Source organism: Canis lupus, chromosome 30 (assembly GCF_048164855.1).
Source record: "Canis lupus baileyi chromosome 30, mCanLup2.hap1, whole genome shotgun sequence".
Taxonomy (NCBI): Eukaryota; Metazoa; Chordata; class Mammalia; order Carnivora; family Canidae; genus Canis; species Canis lupus.
In genome coordinates this window covers 42,348,579-42,376,356 of record NC_132867.1, presented here as the reverse complement: position 1 = coordinate 42,376,356, position 27,778 = coordinate 42,348,579, and the positions used below count along the sequence as shown (strand labels likewise).

General features: G+C 65.1%; 1 protein-coding gene across 1 annotated transcript in view; it reads right to left on the bottom strand.

Moving 5' to 3' along the window:
• The window catches only part of COL18A1 (collagen type XVIII alpha 1 chain), a 73,546-nt gene extending 54,165 nt beyond the window's left edge, over nt 1-19,381 (bottom strand). Inside the window, exon 1 of the mRNA XM_072807218.1 lies at nt 19,195-19,381. Within this exon, the coding sequence (XP_072663319.1) occupies nt 19,195-19,366 (172 nt within the window). The 5' untranslated portion in view covers nt 19,367-19,381. The remainder of the gene's footprint in view (nt 1-19,194) is intronic.
• Nucleotides 19,382-27,778: the final 8,397 nt, after the last annotated feature.

The window sequence follows — 27,778 nt, the reverse complement described above, 5'->3', positions numbered from 1 at the left end:
CTGCACACAGCAGGCGCTCAGTGGAGCTCTGCAAACACGTCCGCAGCCTGGGACCCCAGAGCAGGAGCTGGAGAGCGGAGCTCTGTTCTGTGTCAGACCCCCTCCCGGCCGCCTGACAGCCCAGATAAGCCGCTATGAATGGAATGTGACCTCCCCCGGGGTGTCAGCGCCCCCCCCCCCCCCGCCCCCGCCTGGCCAGTAAATCACCTGGAAGGAAAAGGGCAGGTGCCCGTCGGACAGGACAGAGCAGTCACGCGCAGGTTACAGACGGCGCGGGGTCCCGGTGCTGCTCAGACGCCCGCCTCGCCCTCGCCCCCCACCCCCCCGCAGCCCCGTGGGCCGCTGGCGCCGGTGCAGCCCCGTGATCGTGATCGCGGCTTCCGGGCCGGCGGGGCCCCGACAGCTGCCTGATGAAAGCGCTCAGGGCCCGCGTCACCCGCGGGGGAGCCCGCCAGGCAAGAGGGGCTCTCGGTGTGGTCGTCGCCTAGACACGAGGGCGAACCCACCCGGCGACCCGGGAGGAGGCCGGGATGAGCCCTCTCCACATTCCGGGGCTTCCAGGGGCTTAGGCCGCCACCCACGTTCTCTGTCTGCTTTGTAACCAGACCCAGGTCACCAGCGGTGACCCCGGCGGGCCCGGCCCCTCCCCTGCGGCGCACACAGGCCTGCAGGAGCCCCGGGCGCCCCACCTGGGACCCTCTGGGGCGAGGAGGCAGGTGGCAGAGGGCCCCGGGGCAGAGGGGCCCGTGCGGGAGCCCGACTGAGCTGCAGGAGGGCAAACCCGGGGGCTGCGAGGCCCTCCCACCCGCCCCAAACTTCAGCTCGGACTCTCCACATAGAGGACACAGGGACACCACCGAGACCCCGGTCCACTCCCCACGTCACGGACACAGCCCTGCAGCGGTGAAGACACACGAGCAAGCAGCCCAGGAGGGGACGGGCCGGGGAGGCCGGGGGACACCAGCCATGAGCGTCACTCGGCTCCCAAAGGACCCCGATGGCGGGAACGACGCCCTGCATACGGGGAACCGCCAGCTACACACGCAGGGAGGTGACCGAGCACCTGCTTCTCCTCAGTGCGTCTGCGGGCCCGGGGCCTGGAGGTCATCGGAATTTGAAACCAGAAGACGCCTCCGGCCCCCCAGAACCACGGGGAGGGGAAGGAGGGGGAGAAGGGACCCAGGAGCCCACCCTTCCGGGACGCGCTCGCAGCAGAGGCGCCGCCTGCACAGGGGTGAAGAAGCGCGAGCGGGGTGCACACAGTCCCCTCCTCCCGGCACGCCTCACCCCTGCTCTCTCTGCCCAGCTCTGCCTCTCGGTCCTCACCTCCCGCCCCGGGGCTCGCCGGGAAGCCGGTGACACTCTCCAGGGGACATGCGGGGGGGGGGGGGGCGGGCAGCTCGCAGATGCGCCCGGGGCCGTCCTCAGTCCGGAGATGGCTCAGCAACACGGAAACGCCGTACTCCTGGAGGCGCCTGCAGGGCCGCGTCCTTCACCACAGAAGGGGACGCCGCACTGGCCCGCGCCACCGCCCAGAAGGGCCCAGAAGCACCGGGAAGGGTCATGCTCTGCGGAGAAGCCAGACGCCACCGGTCACGGGGTGGGGGTGCAGTCACGTGACGCGCCCGGAGCATGCGGACCCTCGCGCAGAGCGGCAGCCCGGGTGGGCGCAGGGACGGGGAGTGAGCGCCCACGCAGGGGGGCGTCCTCCTGGAACATTCCAGAACCAGACTCCAGACAGCTGAATGGCGATGTGACCACTGCATGTCCCTGAATCATTGACTTTAAAACGGCTGATTTTGGGGCAGCCCGGGTGGCTCAGCGGTTCAGCGCCGCCTTCAGCCCAGGGCATGACCCCGGGGTCCCGGGATCGAGTCCCACGTCGGGCTCCCTGCATGGAGCCTGCTCCTCCCTCTGCCTGTGTCTCTGCCTCTCTCTCTCTCTGCGTCTCTCATGAATAAATAAATAATCTTTAAAAATAATAATAAATAAAATAAAACGGCTTATTTTTATGCCACATGAATCTTAACCTCCCAAAAACCGTAAAGAACCCAATTGCTCCCGACCTACGGAAGTTAGAGCTCACGACGTGCGTGGAGACGGCCCGCCTCGTGCCCGCAGACTCCCGACCTCCGTCCCCGACCCTGGCCGCGCGCTGGTCACTCCCTGTGCCCGTGGGCCGAGGTCAGCCTGCCTTCCCCACAGGCCGCCACGCTCTCCGGGGAGGCCGCCCGCCCCATCATGTGCCCGTCTAAGCCCGCGGCCTCGCCCCTACGTGCTCCCCGAGCTGCCAAGACGGCGAGATGTTCCCTCCGAGGTGCTCATGGGGGGACGGGTGGGGGGACGGCCAGGGGGCGGTGACGCGGCCCAAGGGCCGTGAGTCACCCACTGTGCCTCATTAGTCAGCCCTGAGCTCACGGCCCAGGTGTGAGCCTCGAATTCCTGAGGCCTCACCCCCACGTCAGAGCCAATGATCTCCCGGGCGGACCCCAGAACCTGCCGCGCGACCACGGGTGGCTGCCGGCGTCAGATGCTCAGGGCCTGGGGCAACGGCCCACGTCAAGAGGGCGGCACGGAGCGCTGGCAGCTCGGGGAAGCTCTCCCCGCGTGGGCCCAGGAGCCCCCGCAGGCCTCCCGGAGCCTCCCGCCTACCGCGGACGGGCTGTCCCGACACGCAGGCAGCAGCCGGGTGAGGTCAGGGCCGGGATGGGCGAGGGGCAGGAGGGGGCCTGCCCGGGAGGGGCGGTACGTGGCCCACGGGCTCGGCGCTCGCCAGGCCGGTCCCAGCCAGCGCCCGGGGGTCGGGGTCAGGCAGGGGGACGCGAGGCCTCTTGGGCTGCGGGTGGGCGAGGGGGGTCCTGACCCGCCTCCTGGGGGTCACGGGCGGGGGGGGGGGGCCGGGGAAGGTCGTGCAGGTGCAGGAGGGAGGGGACACGGCATGTGAGGCGAAGGCCCTGGGGAGGAGAGGCCGACGAGGGAGGCCACGGGAGCACCGCGGGGTGCAGGGCTCAGCCGCCCGGCTGCTCAGATGCTCTGCTCAGATGCTCGGGAGAAACGCTGGTTTCAAACTCCACGCACACGCGCCATGTGTCTGACCAGAGGCCACGTGACGTTGGGGACCGGCTGGTCGGACCCGCGGCAGCAGCGCCCGGTCCCCTCGTGCAGAGAACGGCAGGCCCCGTCACCCCTGCGAGGATTCCCAGGTCCCCGCCGGCCCGAGGTCTGGCCCCCTGCTCCCCGGCCGCGAGTGTCCACGGGGTGACCACGGAGGGCTCCACGCCAGGGATGGGGCCAACCCAGGAGTCCCCGACTGGACCTTCTGTCCTCGTCCTCCCTGACGGGCACCGTGTGCGCGGCCAGTGGGCCAGGCCCGGCAGACGAAGCAGGGGACACGCGAAGCCAGACAAAGCTGGGGCGCTCGCTGTGGACACAGGCCTCGCAGTCGTCCTTGAGTCACAAAGCCTGGGGGCCTCCTCCCGCAGCGGCCCCCCCGAGCATGAAAGCCCTGTCCTCCCGCGGGGTCGCTGGGCCTGGCCGTGCAGGGACCTCAGCTTCTGCGGGAGGAGGCACCCCCAAGGCCCGGCGCCCCCCTGCCCGGTGCTCACCCCGCCCACAGGTGGGCTGGCCGGGCTCGGGGCAGGGGGCCCATGGGACCCAGCCCCGGGGGTGCAGGCGCCCCTCACCTGGGAACACAGCCCGGTCCTGCCCCCCACCGGCGCTGCAGAGCCACGTCCACATCCCGCTGTCCCGTGGGCCCCCGGCCCTCCACTGGCCGCACGCAAGGAGCTCAGGCCTGCCTCACCCCTGCCGGGGTCGCCCTGCAGAGCAGCGCAGGGGCAGCGCCAGCCCCGCCGAGACCAGTGGCTGAAAGCGTCGACGGCCGGCAGGGCTGGTGGGCAGACGTGCTCCCCGCGTCAGCGACCCAGGCGGCCAGGCCGTGCCCAGGGGGCGTCTGCTGACACAGACTTCGGTGGCAGGTGAGCATGTGCACCGACCAGCCCTCGGCCACCTGCTCCCCACTCCTGCACCTGCTCTCCATGTCGCTGGGGCCACGGGCAGACCCCGGGTCCCCTCCAGGCCCATGAAGAGCCCTTAGCCCGCCTCGCCCGTTCCGCACAGCTGTGAGCCCTCGGGTGGCCTGCAGGGCTCAGGGGTCCACCCAGGCCCCTGCCGCCAGCACGCGCTTCCCTGCGGCACCACGTCTGTCCCCAGGCCCTGCGCCTTCCTTCTGGGGACAAGGCATGATTGGGAAGGTTCAAGAGGCTCAGGAGGTGGCCCCTGCACCCCACCCGTCCCCCCAGGGCACCCCCCGCCCATCCCCCCAGGGTGACCCCCACCCGTCCCTCCAGGGTGCCCCACTCTGAGCCGCCCCCAAGCTCAGAAGGCGCTGGGTGAGGGTGGGATCTCAGGCCAACGCGGGGCCCAGACACCCAGTCGCACGCCGTGCCGGTCTGCGGGCCCGAGTCACAGGCTCTGCCCCCTTCCCCCAGTGACGGGGAAACACAGAGGCTCCCGCTGCAGCCGCCGGCGTCTGTGGAAAGTTCTAGTCCTGTGGCTGTGCTGGTTCCGGGAGCCAGCTGCCGCCAGGGCTGCGGGCCCTGCCCTGTGACCCTCCGGGGTCCTCAAACTAGCAGACCCCATCCCCAGCCAGCGTGGGCCGCCTCCTCCTGGAGGTCCCCCGGGGGAGCCCGGGGCTGCCGCGGCCACCCTCAAGGGGCAGGCGGGGGACGGACGCCTCGGCAGGGCTCGGGCCCAGGCTGCAGAGCCGCAGGATGCCAGTGGTGCCCGGAGCCTCGGCCCTGGGGGCTCCCCCAGACGGGGGCGGGCGGCTCCCGGTCCCCCACATGGCAGGCGGCAGCCAGTGGAAGGTGGCCACAGCCCCCGCGCTCCGAGGCCGGGCACAGGCCACACCTCGGCGCCGCTTCCCAGGCCCGGGCCAGCTCTCTGCCATCGCCCCTGTGTCGTCTCGGCGGGGACAGCTCGCGGGCCGCCCCCCTCACGCCACGTCCCCCAGTCGGCGGCGTCCCCTGGATACGGGCCCGGGGTCCCGCAGGCAGAGCTGGGCCCAGGGCCCCTCCCGCCCCTCCCCCTGCTTCATCCCATCGGGCCGGCCGATGCTCCCGGCTGTGCACACGCACGTCCACAGGCGCCTGAGCAGGAGGCGGCGTGCCCGGGCCTCAGGGTCTGTCCCTCTGGGTCTGTCCATCCAGATCTATCCCCCGGGTCTGTCCGTCCAGGTCTGTCCCTCAGGGTCTGTCTCTCAGGGTCTGGATCTGTCCCTCCGGGTCTGTCTGTCCGGGCCTATTGCTCAGGGTCTGGTGTGTGTATCTGGGTCTCTCCGTCCAGGGCTGTCCCTCTAGGGCTGTCCATTCAGGCCTGTTCCTCGGGGTCTGGGTCTGTTCATCTGGGTCTGTCCATCTGGGTCTGTCCCTCAGGGTCTGGGTCTGTCCGTCCAGGGCTGTCTGTCCAGGCCTGTCCATCTGGGTCTGGGTCTGTCCGCCTGGGTCTGTCCATCCGGGTCTGTCCCTTGGGGCCTGGGTCTGTCCGTCCGGGTCTGTCCATCCGGGTCTGCCCATCTGGGTCTGTCCCTCAGGGTCTGGATCTATCCCTCCGGGTCTGTCTGTCCAGGACTGTTCCTCAGGGTCTGGGTCTGTCCGTCCGGGTCTGTCCCTTGGGGCCTGGGTCTGTCCATCCGGGTCTGTCCATCTGGGTCTGTCCCTCAGGGTCTGGATCTATCCCTCCGGGTCTGTCTGTCCAGGACTGTTCCTCAGGGTCTGGGTCTGTCCGTCCGGGTCTGTGCGTCCAGGGCTGTCCCTCCGGGGCTGTCCCTCCGGGGCCAGGCTGGCCGCACTGTCCCTGCCTGCACAGCCTGGAGGCAGCCCCAGCTCAGCCACTCCAGCCTCACTCAGGTCGTCCCACCTTGGATTCCAACTCAAGGTGCCGCCCAGGACTGCCCCGTCCGGGGGTGCTGAGCGTGTCCGGGCCCTGCCCGCGGGGACGATGCTGCAGAGCCTGGTCCTGAGGAGGCCCCAAGGCTGGGACTGCACCTGGGACCGTGCAGCAGGGGGGCGGCCCCGTCACGGCCTGTGCACAGTACCTCTGGGCGGAGGCGGAGCCGTTCTTCCCCATGGGGGCGCGGGGGGGGGGGGTAGCCCCATGGGGCCTGATGTGTTAATGGTTGACCAGGCCTGAGATAATTAACTTGGCGCTAACCTGGGTGAGTCCAGGGCCACGGGGGGCGGGGGAGGAGGCGGTCCGCGCTGACCCGGGCTGACCCTGCGGGGACGGGGGCTCCGAGGTCCACACGGCCCTGCCCACTGGAGGGAAACGCCGGCAGACAGAGGCTCCCACGTCCTCTCGGGCCACCTGGGCACGGTCCTGCAGGAGCGTGAGGTGACGGGGGGGGGTCCCTGGTGACCCCCCGACGAGAGCAGCCATCCTCAACCCTCCACGTTCAGGCCGATTTCCAAACGGGGTTTGCCCTGGGCGTGGGGCAAGCAGCACAGGCGGCGTGCCACCAGCTAGGACACCCGAGGCCCCGAGAACCCCCAGAAGCCACGCAGCGGGCCCCAGGAGGCCCCCCCGGACAGCACCCAACCCGCGGGGACCACGTGGCTCTGCCTTCGGCCGGGGCAGCGAGCCTGGGAGCGGTCCCCATGCCGAGACACGGCCCTACGAGCACGGGGGCACGTGTGGGAGTGAGGACCCCCCGGGAACGGGACAGGCTTCGGGAACATGGGGGGGCACAAGCTGGACGACTGGCGGGCTGGGCGCTGACACCCTGCGCCCATCCCAGAGGGTGGCCGGGGCATTCCAGAGGCGCGGTCACCCTGAGCTGCCACCGCCCCCGGGGCCCGTGGGAGACGTTTATCTGCGCCGCGTCCCAGTGTCCTGTGCAAGCAGGTCCCCAGCCCAGGGGTTGGGGCGGGGGGGGGGGGCTGGCAGCCTGCTTCCCGGAGCTGATGACGGGAGGGTCTGCACCGCGCGGCGACCGTGACAGCTCACCCGAGAGCTGGACGCAGCCGGCTGGGGGCTGCCCCCGATAACCCCGTAGGTGCATCCGGGGCATCCGGGGGCCCTCGAGGGACACCACACCCAAGGGGGGGGCGTTTCTCGTGCAACAGACAGCAGAGGAGCCCAGTACAGGGCGCTCCAGCTGCTGCTTCCCCGGGGTTTCTGCATCTGCTCCCTGCAGGGTCCTCTCGTGGCTCAGTCCCCGCGCCCCGGCCCGCACCAAACCACCGCTCTGCCAGACGGAGGGTGGCAAGGGGGGCGCCCAGCCAACGTCCCCCCAACTCCACCGGGCCTCGCAGATAGGCTGGACACGTGGGGGCTGGGGGGGCACCACGGAGGCCAGGCTGGGCACCTGGGGGTCAGGGGGCCAAGAGGTCGGGCTGGACACGTGGGGGTCGGGGGGCACCACGAGGTTGGGCTGGGCACCAGGGGTTGGGGGCCCCTGCAGACGGTGGTCAGACGGAGGGGATGACCTGTTACGGCCACTTTGCCGCCCGAAGTCCCGGGCAGTGGGGCCTCCCCGCTCTGTCCTCCCTCCACCTGCGACAAACCCCTGCCACGCCGTAACCCTGCTGCTCAGCCCACCCCGCCGCGGCACCCCTGCTTCCCGGGCCGGCTGCCCTCCTGTCCTGGGGTGATGCACGCACCCCTGCAATGGGCACAGGGCACACAGAGCAGGATTTAGAATTTCAGTGAGGGGCACCTGGGGGGCTCCATCGGTGAAGCATCTGCCTTCAGCTCAGGGCATGACCCCGGGGTCCTGGGATCGAGTTCTGCGCCGGGCTCCCTGCTCTGCAGGGCTTCTCCCCTCCCTCTCTCCCCTCCCCAGCGCCCCTACTCTCTCTCTCTGTCTTGCTCACTGTCTCTCAAATAAGTAAAATCTTTAAAATAGTCGTAACGATACTCATTTCGGCGAGGATGACACATAAGGGCTGCAAACATCTCCCAGGACGAAGTCCAGTCTTGCCCAAGCCTGTCTGTCCGTCCACCTGTCCTGAGGGGCCCGAGCACCTCACGTGCTAGCCCCGCACAGCGTAGGAGCAGCGTGGACAGCCCGGGGGCCCGCGGGGAGCTGCAGAGGCCAGTCCCGCGGTGGGGGGGGGCGTGGGAAGCAGGGAGAAGGTGGCTCCCGGGGGCACGGCCCCTTCTCCCCGAGTCCTGCACCTTCTCCCCGAGTCCTGCACCGCCGTCTCCTGGTGGCCAGGCTGAGGCCGGCGAGCCTTCCCCCCACAAGCCATCCCCCACCGCCGGCCGCAGAAGGTTCTGGAGAGTGAGCCTGGGAATGCCTCCGCGCAGGCCCTAATCCTGTTGCTAGGATACCCGTGGGGGGAGAAACGTGGGCCTGTAGGGTTAGCTATGACCGCAGGGCCTTTCCCCTCCCCCGAGGTGTGATCGGAACCAAGTCGCAGAGGGACGCAAGGGGACGGGCAGGTCGGGCCCCCAGCAGGACATCGTGTCGCTGGCCCCGCCGCCGTCCATGGCCCCGCAGGCCGGTCGCTGGGGCAGCCGAGCACGGGGCCCCACTCAGCTCCGAGGGTGCACCCAGCAGGCGCTCAGCGTCCACCCAGCCCCCCCACCAGCACCTCCTGCCCCCAGGGCTCGAGGGGACGCCCTGAGCTTGTGCAGACCTGGGACCATGCTCTGCTCATCCACTTCCATTTTTCTCTGGAAGCTGGTCGTTAATTCTCTGCGCCCATAAAAGCATCTCAACGGCCTCCTGTTTTGAGTCGGAACCACCCAGCCCCGGGGCCCCCAGCGGATGAAATGACAGGAGGTGAGCACTGCTCCCAGGATGGCCTCCCGGGCGGGCGGGGTGGGGCCTCGGCTGCACCAAAGTGTCTTAAGAGTCATGAAGGTTACACAGCAGGACCAGGAGGACCCAGACCCCCTCCCTCGGGGCCGCGGGGCGTGGAGGGCCCGCCCACCCACCCACCTGCAGAGCCAGCTGTTCTGACGTTGCCTAAAGAGAGAAACTCTGGGCCCGGGCACCAACAGGGGCGAGGGGTCTGCCCAGTGGCCCCGGGAAAGCTGGAGCTGCACACGGGTGGGCCGCTGGCCCCCGACACGGCCCCTGACCCCGACTCGGCGATATGGGCGGGAGCGCGCCCGAAATGCAGCTCTGGAAACGCAGGTCGGGGCCGCCGCCTGGCCGGCCAGTGACGCAAACACAGAGGAGCCGGGAGCTTGGGGGACCCTGCTGTCCTCGTCCGGCGCCGACGGAAGACAAGAGAGCGCAGCCCGGTCAGCAGACACCCTCCGCCAGGAGGACGCTGGGCAAGCCTCCAAGACGCGTTTGGGATCCCACGGTCATCTGCCCGGCCATTTACGGGGGTGACCCCGCAGGCTGTCGGGCACGCGGCCCCGGGCGACCAGGGTCTCTCAGAGGACTGGACCGGACCCCAGGGCCCCGACCCACGCAGCTCCGCGCTGGCCAGCCTCCATGCACATCACGCAGGACAGAGCGGAGTCTCTCCTTCCCCTGCGGGTTTTCATCATGTCGCAGGGTCACGACCCACATGCCGCCCGGCGGGCAGGGAAACGGAGGGAGAAGCCACTGCGGGGTCCTGGGACACCTCCTGGGAGGTGGGGGCGCCCAGAGCAGGGCCGCGGGGCCGGGCGTGGGGACGCGAGCCGGACGTCGCAGAGGCCGCGGCGCATCCACCACCGGGTCTCCGTCCGCAGCGGGTCCTCCGGGTGCCCGTCCGCACGTCCTCGGAGCGCACCTCCTGCCCGCAGCCGGCGGGTGGCACAGCCTCGCCTGTCCCAGCGCGACGGGGACGACACGCCCCCAGCTCCTGGGTGACGAGGTCGGCGAAGCCCGTCGGAGCCCGGCAACAGCCGTGACCCCGGAGAAGGGCCTGGAGACCGCGCGAGGGCAGCGGCTATGGGGACAGTGGGAGCGTCCCGCAGACACTCGGACTCCAGGGACGGACGGCGGGGGCGGGGGGGACAGGGCAGGGAGCAGGACCCTCCGAGGGGCGCGAGGACCCACCCCCCACCCCCATTAGACAGGAAAGGAGCTGCGTGCGGCAGTGGGAGGGCCTCCCAGGGACCCCGAGGACCCCGCCTCGTTCTGGAAGCTCAGACCAGGAGCCAGAGCGCTTGTTAAACAGCACGGCGGCCAGGAGGTGCCTCAAACACCCGCCAGGTCCCACGCGCGTCACCCTGGGCGCTCCATCAATCCAGCCTGTGGCCCGAGCAGGGCCGCCTGCCGACCGACCTGGTGAGGCACAAGGGGGAGACCGAGGCAAGGTCCGGACGGTGGCCGGGGCGGCTGTGTGGACGCGGGGTGTGGGCGGCAGGGCTCGACGAGTCCTTGTTCGCCAACTAGTGAGGACCCAAGAGCCAGTTTAACTTAGACGGCTGAGCGCAGGCCCCGCGCTGGGACCACAGAGGAGGAAAACTCGCCGTCCCCACGGCCCCTGGGGCCCGAAGAGGCCGGTCGGCTTCTGGGAGCCTGGGGACGGGACCCCGGGCCTGCCCTAGCCCTCCCCGCCCTGGGGCAGCCCCCCAGCACTGCCCCCAGGACCCAGAGCCGCCGGGGGAGCCGCTGGCCCTGCCTGCACGTCCCCCACGACGGCTCAACGTGTGAGGTCCCGGCAGAGGCCACGGTGCCAAAGAACCGGCCAACGTCGCCCACCAGATGGAAGCAAATGAAAGCATGTTAGGGGTGTGGCCAGTGGCCAGCGGCCAGTCCCCCGGAGCCCGCTGGTGCCGCCCACCGGGTCTCCCCCGCGGCAGCGTCCCGGCTGACTGTGGCCACGTGAGCATCAAGTGCTCCCAGGCCGCTGGGCACATCTGGTCAGCACTCCTCGAACGGCGGGCTGGGTGCTGAGCAGGCCACCGCCCTCCCCCGGGCTGCCTTCCCACCATCCAGGACCTCTGCGCCCCGAGACCCCGTGGTCGGCCGTTCCTGGGCGCGCCCACGCCCCTGGCTGCTGCCCAGGGCATGTGGGGTTATTCTGGGGCCTGGAACGGGAGCGCCGCCTGAGCTCTGGAAGGCTGCTAGGACGGGCCCAGCTTGGGGGTCTGTGTGGGGAGCCCACGCCCAGGGCCACGGGTCAGGGGCCTGAGGGGCGGCGAGCACATCCGGGGGGCCCGGCACGGGGCTGGGGCTGGGGTCTCGGCCGGACGCGACACTTTGCAGACGACAGGCCGCTTCCCACGACCTAACGGTGGGCTGGGCGGGGTCCTGCAGCTGCTTGACAATCTGCCACAAAGCTGGTGGCTTAGAACAGCACATATTTATTTTCTTGCAGTTCCAGAGGTCACAAACCACCGTGCCGGAGACACTGGGCTCCTTCCCGGAGGCTCCAGCAGAGAATCCGCTTCCTGTCATTTCCAGCCGCTGGACGCACCTGCACCCGTGGCCCCTCGGGCACCTGCAGGGCCAGCGGCTCCGTCGTCCCACGTCCTGCGTCCCGCCCTCCGACATCTGCTTCCACCACGTCTCCCTGACCCCGACCCTGCCCCCTGCCTCCCCATCCCTGTTAGGACGCCAGGATCACACGGAGGCCCCCGCACTCGTCGCCCCGGCTCAGGGCCTTCACCGCACCTGCAGGGTCCTTCCTACCACGTGAGGCAGCGTCCATGCGTCCTGCGGATCGGGCCGCGGGTATCCCTGGGGCTGGCCACGGACGCACGGGAAGCAGAAGCATAAACGAGGGGTTTTCGTCTAGAGGCTCATGTGTGGGGATGTCGGGCACCTGGGATGCCAGCGTGCCATCCGCCCTGTCAGGCCGGGCTGCTGTGGGGCTGGCCTCAGACCGGGGCGCCCAGAGCAAGGGGCGACCCCAGGGGCCGGGCTGGGGGGCACGTTTCCCCAACACAGCGAGAGAGGCTGGGTGCTCTGTGCTCTTTCCTTCCTGCTCCCAACCTCCAGAGCTTTCTTACTCGTTTTCACAACAAAAGGCCATGTCCGGGGAACACGGGGGACCCTAAGCCGAAGGCCCTGGAGGTGACGCTCATTTTAGCCAGAAAACAGGAAGATCCTGGCCGCCCCAAAGTGGGCCCCCTCAGCACCCCGGGGAGACTGAGGCCGAGAGCCCAGAGGTCACTGCCAGTCCTGCCCACCGCAGAGGGCGCCCGCTGACCCCGCAGCGCGGCAAGGGGCCTCCAGACCCGAGTCGGGAGCCAAGCAACAGCCTTGGCAGGGGCGGGCCTGGGGCCCTGGAGGGGGCTCTGGACGCACAAGGCTCCCCCCTCCTCCCCGAGGCCGAAAGGCTCAGGGCAGGGAAGCGGTTCAGCTCCAGGTGTAGACTTGCTCGGGGGTGGCGGGAAGTGCTTAGCTGAAATAATTATTTATGTTAGAAAAAGCCTCTCCCAGCTCTGACAGCTGGCTCCAGGGGACACCTGCCGCCTTCTGTCCCGTCCTAGAAGATTTCCCAGGGGACCTGCCTTTCTAAAACCTCAGGAGGCAGGTGAGGGCAAGGGGTGTGAGGTGGGGGGGGCTGAAGGACAGAGGGGAGGGGAGGGGGTGTGAGGTGGGGCTGCAGGGCAGGGGGGGTGTGAGGTAGGGGGGCTGCAGGGCTGAGAGGGGAGGGGAGGGGGTGTGAGGTGGGGCTGCAGGGCAGAGGGGAGGGGAGGGGGTGTGATGTGGGGGGACTGAAGGACAGAGGGGAGGGGAGGGGATGTGAGGTGGGGCTGCAGGGCAGGGGGGGTGTGAGGTGGGGGGGCTGCAGGGCTGAGAGGGGAGGAGGGGGTGTGAGGTGGGGGGGCTGCAGGGCTGAGAGGGGAGGAGGGGGTGTGAGGTGGGGGGCTGCAGGGCAGAGGGGAGCGGAGGGGGTGTGAGGTGGGGCTGCAGGGCAGAGAGGAGGAGGGGGTGTGAGGTGGGGGTGCTGCAGGGCAGAGGGGAGAGGAGGGGGTGTGAGGTGGGGCTGCAGGGCAGAGAGGAGGAGGGGGTGTGAGGTGGGGGGGCTGCAAGGCAGAGGGGAGTGGGTGCAAATGCAGGGCAGGGGGACCTCACCTTCCTGGGGCCGCAGGGCAGCAGGGGGGAGAGCCCGGAAGGTGCGCGTAGGCGGAGATGACGGAGGGGGCGCGTGCTTCCCCCCCCCCCCGGGCTGCGCTCAGGCTCCGGCTCCGTCCACATGTGCGAGCACGGACCGGGCCTCCGTCCAGGAAGCTCCTGGCTCGCTCTGGCTCGCGGAGAACAAGAGACTTTCTCAGCGGGAGAATTTTTTTACAATACGGCGGCCTGGTAACAAGATCCAACACGCACAGGCGGGCCGGTGGCCCTGATCCTCCGAGGGGACATGTGCGTGGGCGTGGCCGGGGGCGGGGAGTGGGCCGCTGGGTCCCACAGCAGCCACCAGTTGAGCGGGCACAGCCCACCGCCGAGTGCCCCACGTCCGGGCCCACGTCCTGCTCCGGATGCACGCCCGTCCCTCCTTCCAGGCCCTGCCCTGCCCGCGGGGGGACGCCGTCCCGTCAAATCCCACAGACCCCGCTCTCCCCCCACCTCCCAGACACACACAGGCCGAGAGGGTGAGTGGCCCGCCCGGGGCCACACAGCACTCGGGGGCAGCCCCGGCTCCCCCATCCCCATGAGCGGCGTCGCACCCACGAGTGGGCAGCCAGGCCGCCTGCCAGGTGCCGCCGCCCTGCGTCCAGCGTCGAAGCGTCCTTTCCAGGGACCAGCCCGAACCCCACGCCCTCGAAGGCAGATGAAGACGCCAACAGCCCCCCGACGCCCCCACGGCGCTCCCCTGCGGTCTCACCTCTCCCCGTCCCTGCCCCCGGGGCTGCCGGGCACTCGGTGCCCCCCACGGGAAGAAGCCATAAAATTAGGGGGGAAAAACCACTCTGCACCTCAAGAAGCACCTGGAGAGGCTGACCCCGGGGTCGGACACGCGCCCCTGCACCAGCTGCTGCCTCCAGCCACGAGGACGACACGCCACAGAGCACGGCCACTTGGAAGTGAGGGGAGCGCACGGGCCGCCCCAGGCGCCCACCCCTAGCCGAGGAGCTGCCCTAGGCCTCCGCTGCCCCGGCCAGGACAAGGGCCCCCCGGCCTCCAGCCTCCCCAGCCCCCTGGGTGGTTGGGTCTCTGCCGCCCAGGGGGCCACTGAGGGTCGGGGGACGCACCCCTCTCCCTGCGTGCCCCTGCCCGACCCCACAGCCCAGGGTGGGGACCACACTCTCCACCCGGCTCGAACCCATGATACGAGGCCCCTGGTTGTCTGAATGGAAACGGGGCAGAAGGCCTCCTTCGTCCTGGAGGCGGAGGGCGTGAGGGCCCCGGGCCTGCAGGGGGGCGCCCAGCCTCGGAGGAACCCGCAGCCCCAGGGGCCCCGCACGTCCCCAGGGACGCTCGCGTGGCACAGCTGGGCGCCAGGAGGCGGTGAACCCGCGGCGGAGCCCTCCCCGCAGCGCTTCACGTGGGCCCAGGCCACCCCAGCAGAAGGGCGCCCCCCCGCGGCCCGACAACAGCTCCCTGCGGACCGCGTGGCCCCGTCTTAGGATTTCCACACCCGGGTGAAACAGAGGCGGCCCCCTGGTGACTAATTCTGAACGTCCTCGAAGGAGCAGCGCAACACGTAAGACAAGAATTCAGACTAGAATGAAACAAGGCGTGAATAAATATAGAAATCCTCAGCACGTGGTGGCCGCAGCCCCCGCCCGGCCCGCGGGCGCCCCGGCTCCCCGGCTCCCCTGCTCCGGCTGCCCGCCCGTCCCGGGAGGCGCCCCAGGCCGGCCCCACGGGCAGTGCTCGGCCTCCCCGTCTGGCCCCCCAGGAACCGGGCGAGGCCGGGAGCCCCGCCACACCCGGCCCAGCTCCGAGCCCGGCCCCGCCTCGTCCCCCGGAGCGACCCGGCGGCGCGAAGTCCCAGGAGGAGGTACGTGCCCGCGAGCCTTCTCCTGAGCCTTCTCCTTCCTGGGGCCCTGGCTGCAGCCGGCCAGGCCGTGCTCGGGCTTGCCGCCGCCGGAGGTGCCGGGGAGGCGGGCTGCGCTCCTGCGGGCGCCGGGCGGAGCTCAGCCCCTGCCCTGCAGCCTCCGGATTTCATCTGACTCAGCTCGTCCCGGGTCAGAAGCGCCCTGTGACAGCCGCTCGGCCGCCACGAGCCCCCCGCGCCCCTGCCCACCCTGGGCCGCGCTGGGCAGTGCCGGGAGGAGGACGGGAAGGGCCGGCGTGGGGGCACACGTGTGGCATAACAACACGTGCGTCATATGCGGCACGTGGCCTAAGACGTTTGCAGAATGACCTCCTGCTGCCCACAGCACCCCAGGGAGAGAAGGGGGTGGGGGACGGCCCGGAGGCCAAGCACCCCGGGGAGGACGGGGCCTGCAGGGGGCTAGTCCAGGGAGGGGAGGCCCTGCGGCCAGAGCAGCCCGGCCATGGAGCCGCGGACGCCCCAGAGCACACTGTTGTCATCTTTCGGAGCCACTGCTGGGAGCACACCCGACACACACCTGGATTTCCCCAGTGTCCCCCCTCCTCCCGGAGAAGAGCATCAGGTTCCTGGGAGTTGCACGTGCCGGGCCCTGCAATGTCCCCCTCTCAGGCTGAGGCCCGAGCATGGACGCCTGGTGCTCCGCCGGCTGAGGGGCTGACACCTCGGGGCACTTCATCGGCTCGCTCCGGAGCCGAGCGCACAGCGTGACACCTGTGACCGGCCACACAGGCGCTGGTCGGCCCACTGCCGACGGAGCCCGGGCTGGGGGATGCTCGTGAGCACGGCCAACCCGCCGCGCCCCGCACCCTCACCTGACCCCGGAGAGCTGGAGGGAAGGCAGCCCCCCTCCATCGCGGGGGCCACCCCTGCCCAGCGGGCCTCAGGCCAGGAGCCAGGAGGCGGCTCACTGGACATCCTATCAGAAGGCGGGCTTTGCCCCTGTCGCCGCTCACGGGCTGTGAGGTTCTGGGGAGCTGCAGGCCTCCTCTGGACGGTGCCATGTGTCCATCACCAGGCCCCAGGGGTCTCAGTGTGCCCTGGCCTCGGCAGCATGGACAATCTGATGTTTCCCCTCTTGCGGGGTGGACGGCACCTCGCTGCAGAGAGGCAGGTGGGCCACCCCCAGCCCTGGACGGTGCTGAGCAGTGGGGCATCGAGGAGACTCCTCCCTTAGGGCTCCCCTCTCAGGGCGACAGCTTCCCTCCCAGCCCGGCTGCCCTCTGGGGCCCTGGGGCTGCTTTCCAGGCAGTGTCACCACCCACATGAAGAAGGACGGGGCTGCACACCCCACCCAGGGCCCCTCCGCCTCTCCCAGTGGCCCAGAAAACCGAGCCTTTTCAACAACTTGGATGAAGAAAACTATGCCCTTTTGGTGGACAGCATGGATGTGTGTGTGCACGTGTGGGTACCTGCATGTGCACCCGCATGCACGTAGTGTGTGGGTGCGTGCGTTTGTGCCTCTGTGCACGCATGTGTCGTGTGAGCAGCTACGTGTGTGCACATCAGTGCATGTACTGTGTGCACGTGTGTACATTTATGTGTGTGCACATACGTGCACGGACGTAAGCATGTGCACACGTGCATTCTGGAAGGTGCAGCGAAGGTGGGGGCAGGGGCCTCTGGCCGGGGTCGGCGTCACTCCTTCTAGGGTTCCCCGCACAGGACTCCCCCCTCTCCTCCTTCTCTTTAAGGAAAACAGGAGCACCCTGAAAAACAAGTTTTGCTGAAATTCAAAACTATCTTATGAAGTCCCGCACCCGAACCTGCCGACGCCCCTGAGCGGGGCCGCAGCTTCTCGGAGAACCAGGCTCTAGGAACAGGCCGCCTGGACGAGGGCTTCGCAGACGGCTGGGTCCAGCATCGCCCCAGTGCCGTGGCCCCAGGATGACACACACCCACGGACACGGGGCCCCCAGGGTTTGGGCTGTGTCTCGTTTAAACCCGGGGTGGGGGGGGCCTGGAGCTTCCTGCAGGAGTCCGAGTGGTGGGCGGGGGAGCCCCGGGCAGCGGGGTTGACAGAGCCAGGTGCCAGGGCCAGAGACAAGAGGACTTGGACGGAGACCAGGGTCGGGGCAGCCTGTGAATGCCGGCCAGGCCAGACTCCGGCCAGACTCCGTCTCATTCTGAAGGGCAGACTCACCAGCACCCCAGGCGGGGGGCGGGGGGGCGGGGGGCGGCCTCTGCAGCCAGGCTAACCCACGTGAATCCACCTCCACCAGGAGAGCCTCTGGGGCCACATGCAGGGCTCCGCCTGGGGACTCCCAGGTGGCTAGTTACGGGGGCGGGAGAGGCACAAGTGCCTTCCCAGATAAAACAGCAAAAGACTTTCTTCTGTTGCCGGGGGGGGGGGGGGGGGGGGGGGGGGGGGGGGGGGGGGGCGGGGGGGGGTGTCAGGTGCAACACAGAGGCACCGAAATGCATCCTTTTTTGTCAGAAAAAATGTGCAAATCAGCAGACGGGGCCTCCAACCTTTCATTCCCAAGGATGACCTTTCAGGGTTTCTAGAAGACCTTGGGCCTCTGCTAAGTTAGGATTTCACACACATTAACTCTTCTCCAATGACACCTAGAGGGGGCAATCATCCCATTTCAAGGGGACTTAGTCCCAGCAGGGACGAACCTGTGCTCCCCACTGAGCCCGCTTCCTGCATTAACCTCCAGGATGCAAAACGACCTGCATTCCGGCGGCCTTCCCTCCTTCCCTCCCTCCTTCCTTCCTTCCCTCCTTCCCGGAGGACCCCAGCACCACCCGCCCCCCCTGAGGTCCACCTGAAGTCCAACACCCTTAGATCCCCAGATGCCAGCTCCCCGACGCTCACTGACATAACATTGTATTGTTTCCACTCTGTGGCCAAAAGCCATCAGCCCTGGTTTCCTTCCCTTGATTACAAAGTTTCGTGAACTGGGGGCTGGGCGCTCCAGGGTCGGAGGATAGAGGAGGTGTCGGGCTTTACAGATTCCAGCTCGGGCTGCCTGGTCCGGTCCCCGTGGGCATCACTGCCGCCGCCGCAGCGGGGGGACAGGGGCAGCCCCCGAAGCCAGGACTAACAGCCCCAGTGGCCCTCCGTTGCGCCTGGTAAGAAGACCCAGGGGACACGGAACGGTTCCCAAACGCCCCTGGAGTTAACGCACATCCACGAGGAAGCGAACAGGTGCTTCCAGCAGATCTAGTGATGAGGCTGCTACTTTTTAAAAGAGGTCTGTGCTGCCCTCTAACCTGGCCACTACGCCTCCTGGAAACAAGGGAGCGTGACTGTTTTTCCCTGTGTCAAGCCCTGTCCCTCCTTCCCGGCCCGCTGTGGCCAGCAGGTGTGTGGCTGCTGTGCCCACCGCAGTCAACAGCGTCCCACCATCACTCCAACCCCCAGCGGCGGGCTGTCGGGGACACACGTCCACGGCGCATTCCGGTTCCACCAGTGACAAACGCCAGGCTCCCTGGGGCGGGGCCCCCCCGGGGTCCTGGCAAGGCCACCGCCACCTCCGAGGGGCCTTTGTTGGGCCGCTGGGGAAGGCGACCTGGCGACCGCGTGGCGGGGCGGGGGTCCTGGGGCTGCGGCACAGGAGGTGGCGGCCTGGCTGGGACGGCGGCCCTCGCACAGCTCAGCTCGCGGCCCAGGCGGAGAGGCCGGTGCCGGCCAGACAGCGGGCTTCGGAGCATTGTTCCTGGCCGCGGCCGCATCAAAGGGGACGGCCGCAACCCGACACCCGGCGGGCGCGGGGACAGAGGCCTGCGGCCCCGCGGCGCACAAAGGCTGGCCCCGGGGAGCCCGGGCAGCTCGGCCTCAACAGGTTGGAGACGCAGCCAGGGCAGCCGCGCTCCGGGCTCCGCGGGAACCTGCCGGGCCGCGCGGTCACCAGGCCCCGGAGGGGACCCGCCGGGCTGAGCGGGCTCGGGGAGCGACACCCCGGACGCTGCCCCCCCAGGCTCCGCGCCCTGGAGCCCGTGCCCTGCCCCCCAGACCCCGCGCCCCGGAGACCCGGCCCTGCCCCGCAGACCCCGCGCCCCAGAGCCCCTGCCCTGCCCCCCAGGCCCTGCGCCCCAGAGACCCGGCCCTGCCCCCCAGGCCGTGCGCCCCGGAGCCCCTGCCCCCCAGACCCTGCGCCCCGGAGCCCCTGCCCCCGAGCGCGCCAGCGGCCCCTCGGAGCCGCCCAAGCCTGTGCCCCCGCCAGGGCGGCGCTGAGCCCCGCAGCCCGGAATGAATGGGCGGCGCGGGACACCCGGCCCCGGCCCCGGCCTCGGCGCGCCCCCGCCCCTCGGCTCCCCCGCCCCCCGCGCTCCCGGGTCTCACCTGGATCCGCCGAGGCCGCGCGGGCTCCGAGCAGCAGGACCAGCGGCGCGAGCACGTCCAGCGGGCGCCACCTGCGGGCCCCGGGCCACCGCCCCCGGGTCAGGCCGCCGCGCGCGCCCCCCGCCCGCCCGAGCCCCCCGCCGCCCCGGGCCTCCCCGCACGACCGCGCCATGCTCGGCGGCCCGACCGTCAGCGCCGCGGATGCTGCGCCCTCCGCAGCCGTGCGCCCTGGGCCCGCCGCGCTCGGCCGCCGGGTCGGGCAGGGGCGGGGCGGGGCGGGGCCGGGGCCGGGGCGGGGCGGGGCTGCCGGGGGCCGCGGGACGGGCAGGGGAGGAGCGGAGAGCCGCGGGGCGGGGCGGGGCGGGGCGGGGACCCGCAAGGGGGGGCGGGGGGCGCGGGGACCCGCAGGGGCGCGGGGCGGGGGCAGGGCCTCGGGCTCGGGGGACCCGGCGGTCCCCTCCCCCGCCCTCTGCCCTGCGCTCTGCCGCCCGCGCGTCCCCCCGGAGCTGCCGCCGCCCCCGCGGGCGCACGTGGGTCCCGGTCTCCACGCGGGCAGGGTCCGGGCGCCGAGGTCCCACCCGCGTACCCCGGAGGCGGGAGATTCGCGCAAGGCCCGTTGCCAGGGCACCGCGAGGGGGATGGGGATGGAAGCAGCTCCTCCCGCCCGCGGCGGCCTCCCCGGCCAGGACTGCGGCGCTGCCCGGCCCCCTGCCGGCCTCCGTGGACGGCAGCCCCGGGCCCCCACCCCTGGGGCGCCTGCCCCTACTTTGCGGACGGATGTGAGGGTCGGGGAGGGCAGTGGGAAGGCCACCGCCTCCGCCCTGGGGTGCCCTGCGCACCCTGCCCCCCGCAGCTGGCCCCAGCGCCCTTCCCCCCCAGCTGCCGGTCTCCAGGGCCCCCTCCTCAGGCCAGAGCTCCAGAACCCCACCTGACTGCAGGTGGACAGCAAAGCCACCTGCCTGGGGGGGGTCCTGCCCTCAGAGCCCCCGGGGACCCCGCACTCCACCAGAGCTGCTGATACCCCACTTCCCAGAGTTCAGCCGCCTTTCCCAGGCCCCAGGCCCTCCCAGCTTGCAGAGAACCTTGCCTTGGCTTCCTAACGTTTAGCCAGAAGTTCTGGCTCGCCCTCCTCCATCCCTACCGGGTCCCCCCCACGCCAGGTGGAACAGGGCCCGGTGGTCCAGGGCAAGGAGGGAAGTCAGTCAGCGGGTTGTGACCCACTTTTTTTAAACAGGAAACAGAAGGGCATAGATCAGAAATGATTAGCATACACTGTTTTGCAGAATTTTTGTTTCACGCGCAGAGAGGTGGACAGGGGTCCAGGTGGGGCGTGTGTCTGTGGGGGACTGTGCAGGTACAGGTGTGTGTGTGTTTCCATCGCTACATGTGGGGGTGCGCGCCTGTGTGGTGTGTTCACGGGTGTGGTAGGCACGAGCATGCCCTGGGTCCCAGTGGCAGCCCTTCCTGTGCCCCGTGGTCGGTCTGTCCATCTGTCCATACACCCTTCCGTCTGTGGTCCCAAGCCCTGCTCCAGGATGGGGTCTGAAATGCAGTGTTTCACCTCTTCTAGGTCCCCTGCCCTACAGGCCTGTCTTGCTTCCACCCAGCCCAGCCCATTCTCTTTTTTTTTTATTTATTTAAATTCAGTTAATTAACACATAGTGTATTGAGTGTCAGAGGTGAGGTCAGCGACCCATGGCTCTTATGTAACACCCGGTGCTCACGACATCCTGTGCCCTCCTCAACCCCTGTCCCCAGTGACCCCGTCCCCAACACCCCCGCCCCTCCAGCAGCCCTCAGTTTGTCTCCTGGAGTTAAAAGTCTTTTAGGGTTTGTCTCCCTCTCTGGTTTCGTCTTGTTTCACTTTCGCTCCTTCCCGTGACCCTCTGGGCTGTTTCCTCTAGTCCCCGTGTGAGGGAGGCCGTGTGATCATGTCTCTCCCCAGCCGACTCGCCCCCCTCGGCATCACGCCCTCGGCTCCCCCCACGTCGGTGTAAATGGCGAGATCTCCCCCCTCTGACGGCCGAGTGACACCCGGGGTGCGCAGGGACCACGTCTCCTCCCTCCAGCATCTGTCCGTGGACATCGAGGCTCCTCCCGCAGCACGGCCCCCTTGGAGACGGCCCCTGGGAACGCGGGGTGCAGGTGCCCCTGCAGCTCACCGCCTCTGGGCTGCGGGGTCGGTACCCAGCAGTGCAATTGCCGGGTCAGAGGGCAGCTCCATGTCAAGCTCCTCGAGGCCCCACCCCGTCAGCACCACGGTAGCCATCCTAACGGGGCGTGTGGGGTGGGGGTGGGGGGTCCCACGTGGTGTTGGTGTGTCTCCCTGACACCAAGGGATCAGCCCAACTCGTTCTTTCATCTTCAAATCAGAAGCCCTGCCTCTGCAGCTGTGACTGATGCTGGCCCTGGAGCCTGTCTGTGGCTCTAGGGAGGGGGCTGGAACCGCAGGGCGGTGCTGGGTCCCTGCCCTGCTCCTGTGGCTTGGGGCTCCCCTCCTCTCCCCATCCCTCTCCTCCCCTCCCCTCCTCTCCTCTTCTCCAGGGCTCACTTCCTCTGGTTGGAAACGCCAAGGCAGGGATGAGCTCCCCTCTGCAGGCTTTGGGGGGGAACGCCAGCTTCAAAGGGCATTCTGTGGAACGAAAGTGCCATCAACAACCAAAAATACAAAAATAAGTCTTTCTACCCTGAAACACTTACGATGGCTCAACTCATAGCTGTAAAAACATACATATTCTGCTCCTTTTCTTTCCCCTTACTGTGTTACCGTAGGGCCATTGCTGTGCCATTCCCATGGCACTCACAGCTTTTTCCTATCAGAGGGTTTTTCTTCCCCTTTATTTACAAGCAATAGGTGATCATTATAGAAAAGAGAAAATACTGACAGGCACACAGAAAATTAAGGCCCCAAATCTCAAGCAGCTAGCAGTGTGCTGCGGGTCTTCCTGCCTCGTCCGCAAAGACCCCCGTTCACTGGGAGCCGGGTGGGCGACACAAAGGAGCTCAGCCCAAACACGTGCAGGGGGCCGGCCTGGTCTTCAGGGCAGCGGGGAAGCCGGAGGTCAGGGGGTCCCGGGTGGGCTGAGGGGCGGCGGCCGAGGGGCAGAGGGGCCGTCCAGAGCGAAGGCGCTGGAGAGAGCGCCCCCCCTGCACGTGGTGTGGTCCCTGGACACTTGGCAGCTCGCGGGAGTGGGGGGGTGTGGAGCTCAGGGCCGCACCACGTGGCGCCGGCTGACCCGGGGATACGGGGGGTCCCCCTCCGTCCCTTGCATTATTTCTAAGCCCGTCCGTCTGCTGCGATCGCACGTTTCCTCACGCAGGCAGAGATGACAGAAACGAGAGGGAAGCGCTATCGTGTCCCCGGCTGGCGCCCCGAAAGGCCGAGCGGGGGTCCCGCGCTGGCCAGCGGAGCCTGGCCCCATGCTCCACGGACACTGCCGCCGGCCGCTAGGCCCCGGCTCCAGGTCCACTCGCACGCCACGCTGGGGTTGTTTTCGCCTGGAAGTTGGTTTTTGTTGTAAATTGATGGAGTCCACCCGCAGCCATTTCTCCCAAGTCCAGTGCCGTGGGTGCTCCGTGGGCAGGCAGGGCCCGAGGTGGGGACCCCGGGCGGCGCGAGCAGGCGGGCAGGACGGGCAGGAGGGCGAGGCCGAGGCCCCGTCCCCGGGCGGCCCCCTCCCTGCGTCCAGGCACCGCGTGCTTGCTGTGCTGAGAAGGTGGCTTTGCACCAGGAAGTGGAGACGCTGAGCGTGGGCAGGGCACTGAGTGTGCGGCTCAGGGCTGGGCCACACACGTCAGGGCCCCGGCCTGGATGGCACGGTCTGCCCCGGATCCACACGCAGCCGGCCGCCACCATCGGGCCGGGCCGACCGACGGCAGGCGGGGGCTTCGAGACCCGCACTCGGGCCTCCTTTGGCCTCTCACGTCTCCCCGGCCGGGCGCTGGGCTCCACTGCCCTCGTCGCGGCTTTCTGCTTATCGGTCGTCCTGCTTGTGCCCCACCTGACGCTCAACCGTGTACCGTGGCGCGTCCACCTTCCCGTCCACACCGGCTGCCCCGGGGCTGCCCGCCTCTGCCGGGTGCTCGGTAATACCTGCCGAGGCAAAGACCAGGGCAGCCGACTGCCCCCGCCGGGCGGGTCTCCGGCCTCCCGGCTCCGCTGGACTTGAACCCGTGATCTGCTGAAGCGTGGGCAGCCGGGCAGGCAGCCGAGGGGCCCAGCTGTTCGTGGGGGATTTCCTCAGCAGAATCTGGGAACGGCGAGTGAGTGATGAGACTTCCGCCAACTGGAATCTTACGGCCCCTGAAGAAATGTGATGAAATAAGAAGGGCTCGTGTGGAAGGACCTTGTGCAGCACCAAGCGTGCCGGTGCTGCTGTGGCATCGAGCGTGTGCGAGGCAGGTGAGAGCCCAGCCGCTGGCCGTGCGTGGCTCGGAGGGCCAGAGTTACGGGAGACCGTTAGGCTTCTCTCTATTCTTTGCCACATCACCAAAGGGTCACGATAAACATTTATATTAATTTTAGAGCGGGCCATTTCCTCACTTCACTGCTGCAAGGAAATGTCTCAGTTCGTGTTGAGTCATCGGGGGGGAAAGGGAGGGGTCCCCGAACTCTCAAGTGCATCATCTAACAACCTGGAACATTCTAGTTCCCAGGACAGCCTTATCCCCATAGAGACTGGGGGGCACTGGTACGAAGGGAAACGCACCGCCCTTTGTGTTTGGCAGGTGCCGCCAGCACACGCAGCTGGAAGGAAGGAGTCCAGGTGATTCCCGTTCCTGCCAGCCTGGCGACCTGCCACCGCAAACAACGCAGCCCGTCCCCGCTCCTTCCTTGATAAATGGACAGTCTCGCAAAGCCCCCCTCGGGCAAGGTAGCCTCAGTGTCGTCCCCCCCCCCCCCCCCCCCGCCACTCGGCTCCTGCTCTTCCCCTGAGATAAGCCAGGATGACTGCTCAGCGCAAAACAATCCCAACTATGCATTCAGCCTCCACTGCCCCCCACGCACCTCAGGATCAGTGCAGACACATTTCCATCCCCTGTTCCAGCCCACCCGACGGTGGGTCGTGGCCTTAGCCGTGCATGCCCATCCCTGCCCTCCCCATCTGCCGTGCTTTGTGCGCAGGCCCCTGGGGACCAGCAGCCTGGCCATCGGGGCCCACCACCGACTCCGTCGTTCTGCAGACCCTCCACAGCTACGTAATGCTCTCATTCCCTCATTTGCTCACATCCCCGATATTTGCTTAGCGCCTTCCCTCTTACCTCCAGTAGAATTCAGGCCACCAAAGGCCAGTTCCTTTGCTTTGTTCACTGATGAACAGAAGGAAGGGGGGAGGGAACAAATGCAAACATGTTAAAGCTGAGGCAGACATTGCAGGATGTTCCTTGTGGGGCATGCCAGCACCCCAGGGGGAATCTTCAGGGTAGGACCTCTCTGCACCTACCACAACCTCCACCTTCCTTTACTCATCACGTGATATTCCAGGCATTTGTGTACACCCCCCTGCTCACTCTCACCCCCCAAATGTGAGCGTTTTGAACATATAAAACTGACATGCGCTGTAACTCATTATAAAAATCCCCAAACACCTCCCAATAAAGCTCAAGACCCGCTTTGACTCGCCTTTTCATCTCAGCTCCTGACAAGATAGTCCTTGTTATTATGCTTCTGTTGGTTATTTTAAAATGCATCTTATAGATGTGTGCTACTCTAGAAATGTAGAAGGTTGAAACTCGTAGAACATACATGACATAATGCTCATGGTTCTATGACTTGCTTTATTATAACACGATATATGTTGTAGCTTTTCTCATGTCAGTATATATGCATGCATGTATTTAAATGACTGCACAAAAAAATTAAAAAAAATAAATGACTGCACACAGATTTCATAGTATGAAAATAGCATACTCGGTGATCCCACCATTAATGAGACTTAAGTTGTTTTGAATCCTTTGCTTAAAATAATATACTGCCTTGAAAAGAGATAGAAAGCCGGATTAAGAATGAAACAGAAAAGCCAAATGTGGAAAGCACAGCAAAAGGTGAAGAATGGCTTTGATAGGCTCATCGGTGAGCTCAACTGGAGAGTCAGGTCAACAGAAACCTCCACGTTGAGACACGAGGAGAAGACAGAGTGGTATGGAAGACAGAGCTGTGCGTTTGGGAGCCATGGGAGCAGAAGAACTCTTTGAAGAGAAATAGCTGAAATTTTTCCAAAATTAATGACAGGCATTAAACCATAGATCATAACTCAGAGAACATGCATTAGGGTAAATGCTCCAATAAAAAAAAAAAAGTAAAACAAACAAACAAACAAAATAAAAATTCCTTATACATGACATATTCAAGCTGCTGGGGGAAAAAAAAAAAAAAAAAAAAACAGAAAAAGTCTCTAAGGCAACCAGAGTACAAACATGGAAACGTTACATGCCGAGAGGCAAAGATAAGACTTATGGCACAATTCTCTCAGAAACTGTATAAACTGGATGACAAAAGGCCTGAAAGAAACAAAAAGTGTTGACTCAATATTCTGTACCAGTGAAAATATATGTTACAAATTAAGGATAAATAAGGCTATCTTAGGCAAACGAGAACTGTGGGAATTTATTGCTGGCACACATTCTCTAAGAAATGATAACCAGTGTTCATCAATCAGAAAGAATGGTATCAGTCCCCCAACTGGATCTTCACAATGAAAGAACAAGTGCCAGAAATGGAAGAAATAAAGATAAGATAAACTTTTCTCCCCTTATTTTTAATTGCTATAAATGATAGCTGCTACCTACAGGAAATACAGTGAACTTGTGTTCATGGCATATACTAAAGTGAAATAGATAATTATATCAGGAAGGATGGGAGGAATAGATTGGAAGAATATTGTTGTAGTAAGCTCCCTATATTACATATGAGGTAGTCTAATATTATTTGAAGGTAAACTCTGAGTAATTTAAGATCTATGTTGTAAACTCTAGGGCAAACACTAAAAAAAAATTTTTTTTAAAGTATAAGTAATAGGGATGCCTGGGTGGCTCAGTGGTTGAGCATCTGCCTTCGGCTCAGGGCGTGATCCCTGGGTCCTGGGATCGAGTCCTGCATCGGGCTCCCTGCAGGGAGCCTGCTTCTCCCTCTGCCTGTGTCTCTGCCTCTCTCTCTCTCTGTGTCTCTCAAGAATAAATGAATGAATCTTTTAAAAAAAAAAGTATAAGTAATAAATCAAGAGGACCTAAAACAAAAAAGATTTTAAAAGTGCTCAATCAAAAAAAAAAAAAAAAGTGCTCAATCAACTAAGAGAAGGCAGAAAAAAAAGTTAACAAAAAAACAAAAAAGAAAAGGAAAACCAGGTGGAACAAACATAAAACACCTAGCAAAATTATAATTTTTATTCAATCTTATCAATAATTGGGCAGCCTGGGTGGCTCAGCAGTTTAGCGCCGCCTTCGGCCCAGGGCGTGATCCTGAGATCTGGAATCGAGTCCCTCATTGGGCTCCCTGCATGGGGCCTGCTTCTCCCTCTGTCTGTATCTCTGCCTCTCTCTCTCTCTCATGAATAAATAAAAAAAAATTTTAAAAAATCTTATCAATAATCACATTAAATGTGAATGGTCTAAACACACCAGTTAAAAGGTAGAGATGGTCAGATTGGATTTAAAAAAAAAAAAAAGCAAGACTCAACTACAGTATGTCTTTAAGAAATCCACATTAAATATAAAACATCTACAGATTTAAGGTATAAGGATGAAAAGAGATATGCCACTCAATCATTAGCCAAAAGAAAACCAGAGGAGCTAACTTGGTGACAGACAGACTTTTGAGGAAGAAATATCATCACACATAAAAAAGGACAGACATTACATAATAATTTTGTTAATTCTCAAGAGGACACAGCATTCATAAATGAGGATGCACCTAAAAAATAGGATTCAAAGTATTGAAGCAGTAACTGCCTAGATTGAAAGGAGAAACAGATCCCAAATTATAGTTGAACATGTCAACATGCTGGACTCCTGGTAATCATTAAAACAAGTGGACCCAAAATAAATAAGGGCATGGAAGACATGAATGCTGTCAGCTATCTGGACCTCATTGACATTTATAGAACGCTCCGCCCACCACTACTTCTTGAGAATAAGAATAGACTCTTCTCAAGTGCACATTCACATCACCACGGTATACATTTTTTTCTGGGCCACAAAATATACCTAGGCAAACTTAAAAGAATATAAATAAAAAAAACAAACAAGAAAGAATATAAATCATACAAAGTACACTTTCAAGTCACAACAGAACAAGGAGTCAAAAAGGAATTTGTGAAGTCCTAAAATATTTGGAAATTTTAAGTAACACACAAAAGATTTTAAGTAACACAATTCTAAGTAAGCTGTAAGTCAGAGAGGCATCTCAGGGAAATACAAAAACATTCCAAATTAACTGAAAATGAAAACACAACATCTCAAAACTTATGGGAAGGAGAGGAAGTAGTGCTTAGTGGGAAATTTATAGCACTAAACACTCATATTTTTAAAAAAGAAAGCTCTCAAAGAAATGACCTCAGCTTCCATTATACAAAACTAGGAAAAAAAA